Source organism: Geospiza fortis, unplaced genomic scaffold (genome assembly GCF_000277835.1).
Source record: "Geospiza fortis unplaced genomic scaffold, GeoFor_1.0 scaffold687, whole genome shotgun sequence".
NCBI lineage: Eukaryota > Metazoa > Chordata > Aves > Passeriformes > Thraupidae > Geospiza > Geospiza fortis.
Genome location: NW_005054647.1, coordinates 103851 through 111190, shown reverse-complemented (window position 1 = coordinate 111190; position 7340 = coordinate 103851). Strand labels below are relative to the sequence as shown.

Below are 7340 nucleotides of genomic sequence, written 5' to 3'. Positions count from 1 at the left end.
TAGGCGGGCGCGGGGGGCGGGGCGCAGAGGTAGGAGTTGTTCAGGGGGTACTTGGGGGGCGCCTCCGCGTTCTTCACCCGCGTGAAGTTGATGCAGCGGCCCTGGAACGGAGAGCGGGAGGGGGGCGGTGAATGGGGGAGGAATTGTCACCGTCATGGCGTGGGGTGCAGCTCAGAGACCCCCCTGTCCCACCACCATGGCACGGGATGGAGCTCTCAAACCTTCCCATCCCACCTCTGGTACCACCATGGAGCTCACAGACCCCCCTGTCCCACCACCACGGCATGGGATGGAGCTACAGACCTTCCCATGCCACCCCTGACCACCACCATGGCACAGTTGGGACCTCATAGACCTTCCTGTCCCACCTCTGGCCACCACCATGGTGTGGGATGGACCCCACAGACCACCCTGTCCCACCCCTGGCACCATCATGGCATGGCAGGAACCTCACAGACCACTCTGTCCCACCACCATGGCATGGGATGGACCTTCAGACCACCCTGTCCCACCCTTGGCACAGCTGGGACCTCACAGACCTTCCCATCCTCACTGACCTTCCATCCTGACCACCACCATGGAGCTCTCAGACCACCCTGTCCCACCACCATAGCATGGGAGGGACCTTCAGACCACCCTGTCCCACCCTTGGCCACCCCCACAGCACAGCTGGGACCCCACAGACCACCCTGTCCCAGCCCTGGGTACCCCCATGGCATGGGATGGACGCACAGACCTTCCCATGCCACCCCTGGTCCCACCCTGCTATGGCAGGAACCTCCCATGCCACCCCTGAGCACCCCCATGGAGCTCACAGACGCCCCCTGTCCCAGCCCTGGTACCCCCCTGGCACAGCTGGGACCTCTCAGACCTTCCCACCCCACCCCTTTACCAGGCTGAAGGGAACTCTTGCTCAGCTGGGACATTTTGCTGCTCAGAACTGTTCCTGAAATGCATCCACTCCCCGTCAGGGTGTCTCCACACCCCAGGGCTCCTCAGGAGCCAACAAATTCCTTTTCCTGCTCTTTGGTGCTAAGCTACAGTTTGTTGTACAGTTTTAAACAAAACCTTTGCCCTCTGAGCTGTTATTTTCTCTCTTTTTTTTTTTTTTTTTTCCCTCACAAGTTCCACCTGCAAAAGATCCCACTGTAAATACTCAGATGTCAGAATCAGCATTACTGTATCGTGGATTCATTCCTTTGGATATGAAATCATCCCCAAAGGCACCAGAGGATTTCTGGAGCCTTTCTTTACTTTTGGCCTGCTGAGCACGAGCTTATTTTCTGTTTTACTCTTTCCTCTCCCAAAGTAAATGTTTTTCCTGGTGAGGAAAAAAAAAAAAAAAGCGCCAAGTGGAGCAGATTTTTGGGGGGATTTTTGCAGGTTTTGAATGCCCTCCAGGGATGAAGGGTTCAGAGGGGACACAGAGAGCCCCAGACAGCTCTGCCAGCTGTGCATGGGGGGAAACATCTGCCTGGGAGGGAAAAGGGCTCCAAAACGCCCAAAATCAGAGATTTCCTAGTGCCCTGAACAGCCCAAAATCTGAGATTTCACAGAGCCCTGAACATCCCCAAATCAGAGATTTCCTAGTGCCCTGAACAGCCCAAAATCTGAGATTTCCTAGTGCCCTGAACAGCACAAAATCAGAGATTTCCTAGTGCCCTGAACATCCCAAAATCAGAGATTTCCCAGAGCCCTGAGCAGCCCAAAATCAGAATAATTCCCACAGTGTTTGGTCAGGGATAATTCGTACAAGGTTTGCTGAGGAATAATTCCCAGAGTTTTTGGTCAGGAATAATTCCCAGAGTTTTTGGTCAGGAATAATTCCTACAGTGTTTGGTCAGGAATCATTCCCACAGCTTTAGGGAGGAATAATTCTTACAAAGTTTGGTGAGGAATAATTCCCACAGCGTTTGGTGAGCAATAACGTATAACAACATAGGTTATTCAAAGGAACAAGGAAGGACTGAGGAGGAAATTTTACAGTGGTGGGATTCCACCAGTAAACTTCCAAAAAACCCCTCTTTTCCCTGGATCTCCGTTAATTTGGGCAGGATACATCTTTACACATAATTTTTATACCTTTCCTCTCTTTACACCTTTCTCCATCAGCATTCACCTATTCAAGCACAAAATGAAAATGCAATTACAAATTAAAACCCAGTTTGGTCCCTGATTGAGGAGCTCCTGGCCAGCTCTGAGCTTGAAACACATTTTGACAACCTCATAAATTGCTGACAGAGCAGCGTTTATCAAGGAAGCGCAGCTGGCACTGCAGAGAAACAGGAATTGTTTGGGTCCTGTGGGCAATCCGCACAAACAAGGGTTCCCGTGTTCCATTCAAAGTGATAAAAGTTCTCTAAAAAACGCATCCATAATTACGTCACCTCTCTGTTTGCGATACAAAAATAACTCATTAACGCTGAGAGGAATGCAAACCCAGTCTGCTGAAAGTGCGAGAGGACCACAGGAATCCCGTGTGACCTCGCTGCCCTGCAGTATTGGAACCATCTGGAACCATCTGGAACCATCTGGAACCATCTGGAACCATCTGCTGGTGACCCCAGGGCTCTGCCAGGGGCTGCGGAGCACAGCGGCCAAACCCCGAGGGGACGGGGGGGACAGAGTGACAGGGGGGACAGGGGGGGATGGGGGTGACAGAGGTGGCAGAGGTGACAGAGGAGGTGGCAGAGGAGGTGACAGAGGAGGTGGCAGAGGAGGTGACAGGGCAGGCAGGGCGGTCAGGCCCTGCAGTGCCATACCTTGTCTCCGGGCTGCGGACGCATCACGGACACGCGGTCGTAGCCCTTCCTCAGCAGCACCCAGAGCGCGTCCAGCTTGCCCTGGGGGGACAGAAACGGGGGGTTTGCCCTGCCCTGGGCCCTGCAGGGACACAAACGGGGGGTTTGCCCTGCCCTGGGCCAGGAGCAGAGCCCAGAGCCCCGGCTGGGCCCCTGCAGGGGAGGCTGGAGGGGAACAAGGGTCTCTGCGGAACAAGGGTCTCTCATGGACACTCGCTGCAAAGGAAGAACAGCACTCAGGTGTGAGGTAACAGTAATCAGATGTGTGACAGATCTGTCAGGTGTGACAGGTACCAGCACTCCCTCCTGGAAATGAGGATTACAGAACCGCAGCGAGGGCAGCAGTGTCTGTGTGAGTGTCCCGGGGCAGGACTCAGGGTGGCAGTGTGAGCTGGGCGTGTCAGAGGAGCTGGGAAAGGCTCAGTGTCCCCCTGATTCTCCTGCTCTGGGTGGGACCCCAGGTCTGGGAGGGGCAGAGTTCACATTCGGGGTGTCTGGGGCTCCTGTGTGACCCCCCAGGCCCCTGGGGTCTGACCAAGGCTCCCTCCAATGGGGCAGAGTCCTTCTGATCCCTTTCCAGGGACCCAAAATCCCCTCAGGGGTCCCCATCGTGCTGCTGAGCCCGGAGCTGAGCTGGGACTCGCAGGGCCGGAGGCAGACACCAGAAATGACTGCATGGAACTCCTTTCCAGGGGATGTGGGGGAAAACTTCCCAAGGTGAGAGCCAGGAAAGTCTGGGGTTCTCAAAGGGAGAGGCAAGAAACTTCTCTGTCAGATTCTTCTGCATTTGGGCCCAGAACTGCTCAGAGCTGAGGGAAACCTCCCCTTCTGCTCCAGCCCATCTTTGCTCTGCAGCAGAGCTGCTGGGAGCCCTTGATCTCCTGTCCACCCTGACAGCTCTAGAAATGAGCACCTTTTCCTTCCATTTCTCCTTCAGGAAACCAGAGGCAAAGCGACAACTTTCCATGGAACAAATTAAAAATAAAAATAAAAAAATTCCTTTTTACTCTGCAGTCCCAATTTCCAAGAGCCTGCCATGGTTTCTTGGGGAAAGCCAAGAGCTCCATCTCTGGGAGCCCGTGAGACATCTGGGAGTGCATCATGGAAAGGATGATGGCTGGAGACAGGGAATGGCAAAGCTTTCTCCTGGAAGCAGAAAGCCTCCAGTGCTCTCCATGGATGGGCTGGGGCTCCGTGTCTGGAGCTCCTCCACAGCTCCAGCACGAGGTCACTCGGAGGAAAAAAAAAAAAGAATAAAATGCAAGGTCTGAAGGCAAACAAAGCCTCGAGTCCTGCTGGATCTGGAGCCCAGAGAGAAGAAACACTCGGGGCAGATGACAATGAAGGAGTGCACGGCTCCAGCCCTGGAATTTCCTCTGAATTCATGGTGAACTCAGCCCTGCACTGATCCCGAGTTACCTCAGTGCTCCTGGGAGCTGCTGGAGTCAGGCACAGGCACCTTGGAGCTGTCTGTGAGCCCAGGTGGCCACAGCAGCTTCGGGAACTGAGACAGGAGGGACAGGGGCTGGACAAGGGCCAGGGACACGCGGCCAGGCAGGGCTGGGGGGGCTGGGATCCACCTGGGATCCACCTGGGATCCACCTGGGATCCACCTGGGATCCACCTGGGATCCACCTGGGATCCACCTGGGATCCACCTGGGATCCACCTGGGATCCACCTGGGATCCACCTAGCAGTGCTGGAGGGGCTGGGAAATGACATTTTAAATGTCATTTCAACGAAAGGATCTGCTGGTGCCACCCTGGAAGTGAGCACACACCAAAACACCTGGAAGTGAGCACACCCCACAAGAGAAGGATTTTCTGCTCCTGGTGCCCCCGGGCTCACCTTGATGGGCGAGTACCACCTGCGGGGGGCCGAGGCCCGGCGGGCGCTGCTGCCCAGGCTCCGGGGCTCGGGGAACTCGTACTCCTGCTCGGGCATCTTCACCCGCGCGTTCTTGGCCTTCTCCAGCTTGGCGCCTTCCTCCGTGGAGCCCTTCTCACCCCAGCGCACCTGGAACCAGGGAGCAGTGCAGGGGCGGGATCGGAATTGGGGTCAGGGGCAGGATCAGGATTAGGGGCAGAATCAGGGATGGGATCAGGATTAGGGTCAGGATAAGGATCAGGGTCAGGATCTGGATCAGGGTCAGGGTCAGGGGCAGGATCAGGGTCAGGGTCAGGGTCAGGGTCAGGATCAGGATTAGGGGCAGAATCAGGGATGGGATCAGGATTAGGGTCAGGATAAGGATCAGGGTCAGGATCTGGATCAGGGTCAGGGTCAGGGTCAGGATCAGGATCAGGGCCAGGCTGTGCCACCCCTGCTGCAGGAACAGCCCTGCCTCTGTGTGTCCCCAGCTGAACAGCAATGCACAGCCTGGCAGGTTTGTTTCTGGACTGCAGCCCAAATTTTCAGCTTGTCCTTCGTGGTGGTTTATGAGAAATGTGGCCGTGGAGGAGCTTTTCAGGAGAACTAAAACCGTCTCCTGCTAACCTGTGTGGCAGTGCTGCCCCGTGCCCCAGGACGTTGCTAAACTCCATAAATCTGTGTCTGCCTCCCCAGTATTCCCACACAAAAATGATCTGCACTCCTGAAAACCTCAGGAAGTTTGTGCCCGGCCCTGAGTGCCCTGCTGGGTGCCCTGGCTGGGGTCTCCTCACCTCCATCCGTTTGATGCCGCCCACTCCTCGCCCTCCGTAGTAAGAGGCATCGACTGTCGGCCACTTCTTCTTGGGCAGCCCATCATCATCCTCCTCCTGCAAAACACAGCAGGGCTGCAGCTGGCAGGGGAGTCAGCAGGGATGGGAGGGATGGGAGAGGATAGACAGGGATGGGGAGGAACAAGCAGAGATGGAAGGGAATGAGCAGGGATGGAAATGGATGAGCAGGGATAGAAAGGAATGGGAAGGGATGAGCAGGGATGGGAAGGATGGACAGGGATGGAAAGGTGAGCAGGGATGGAAATGGATAGAAAGGAATGAGCAGGGATGGGAAGGGAATGAACAGGCTTTGAAAGGAATGAGATTTTGGGATGGAAAGGGATGAGCAGGGATGGGAGGGATGGAAGGGATGGGAGGGGATGGAAAGGGGTGGGAAGAGATGGGAAGGGATGGAAGGGATGAGCAGGGATTGAAAGGGATGAGATTTTTGGGACGGAAAAGAATGAGCAGGGATGGGAGGGATGAGCAAGGATGGAAAGGGATGAGCAGGGATGGACAGGGATTGTCAGGGATGGAAAGGGATGAGCAGGGGTAGGAAGGAATGACCAGGGATGGGAAGGGACAAGCAGTCCCAGGCTGCCTGGTCCTTGCAGGGCAGGCCAGGTTCTGGTCTGTCCCTCGTTCCTTTCCAGAGGATGCACACTCATGAAAGGACAATGTTTCACGGTACAAACACCTCCACTCGGAAGGGACAGCCCAGCTCCAGCAGGAACGAGGTTTTGGGGTTTTTCAGCCCTTCCTTGCCCTGGGGCTGGGCAGAGGCAGCTGCTGCTGCAGGGCCCAGGTGAATCCCCAGAGGGAGTCCAGCCCTCCCAGGATGCAGGAAAGAGCAAGAAAAGGAACAAATTCCCTCCTGAGGCACAGCAAACTCGGGGTACCTCTGGAAACAACCCCGGTGGGAACGCCCAGGGTTATTGAGAGGAGCTGGCCGAGAGGAACAGGATGGAAAAGCCCCATGGAAAAGTGACAAAAATGCAATTAACTCCTGTAATGCACCTGGGGCAGCTGCCCATGGGAGCCCATGTGGCCCTGTGGCTTGTGTGTGTGAAAAATGAGATTTAAATTGTGTGTCCTGCCCTTGCTGGCTGCAGCATCTCATGGTGACCCTCAGGTTTGGGTGATTTGACAGAACAAGAAATTTATCATTATTATGATAGAAATTATTATCGTTATTTGAAATGAGCCTGCCAAAGCTCCAGTGAAATTCAAGGTGTTTTGAATTCCCTGCCAGGTCAGAGTGTACACTTACAGTGCCTTTCCCTTTAATTTCTACACTCCAGGCTGTGAACTGGCAAAGCAGAAAAGCAGAGTTCATCAAAAACGTGAAGTATTTCCTGTGAAAAACGTGGAGAGAAAAGAAAAATGGTCCCTCTCTCTTTTTTCTTCTCCTTTCTTTAATTTTTCACAGGGATTTGGCTAAACTCCAAAACTTAGGAGCTTTCCAAAACTGGAAAAGCCAAAAATACTTTGAAATTGAAACTCCCCATCAGGAAAACTGAAAAACTGGGGGGAAGGGGGAAGAAAAAAAAATCCAAGAAAAACTCTGGTTTTCACGGCAACCAAAAGCATTTCAGTTTATGAAAACACAGAAACTGGGCTGCAAAACGTGGCCTGAGCCAAGGGAAGGGTGAACAACTGGTCACAAGCACCAGGCTCTTCTCCTCAGAGCTGCTGAGGCTCTTTGCTGCAGCCCAAAACTCAAGGTCTCTGCATGAAGTTTGCCATCAGGATTTTTCTTGTTTAAAAAATAAAAGGAAAGGGAAAAAAAAGGGGAAAAGGGGGAAAAAAGGGAAAAAAGGGGAAAAAGGGGGAAAAGGGG

At 54.2% G+C, this 7340-nt stretch overlaps 1 protein-coding gene across 1 annotated transcript in view; it reads right to left on the bottom strand.

Annotated features, from left to right (window-relative positions):
* ANTXR1 (ANTXR cell adhesion molecule 1) overlaps positions 1-7340 on the bottom strand; it is a 43873-nt gene that overhangs the window by 2133 nt on the left and 34400 nt on the right. The window contains exons 15-18 of the mRNA XM_014311068.2: positions 5462-5557; positions 4650-4817; positions 2763-2843; positions 6-101 (exon numbers count right to left, since the gene is read on the bottom strand). Coding sequence (XP_014166543.1) covers positions 6-101; positions 2763-2843; positions 4650-4817; positions 5462-5557 — 441 coding nt within the window. The remainder of the gene's footprint in view (positions 1-5; positions 102-2762; positions 2844-4649; positions 4818-5461; positions 5558-7340) is intronic.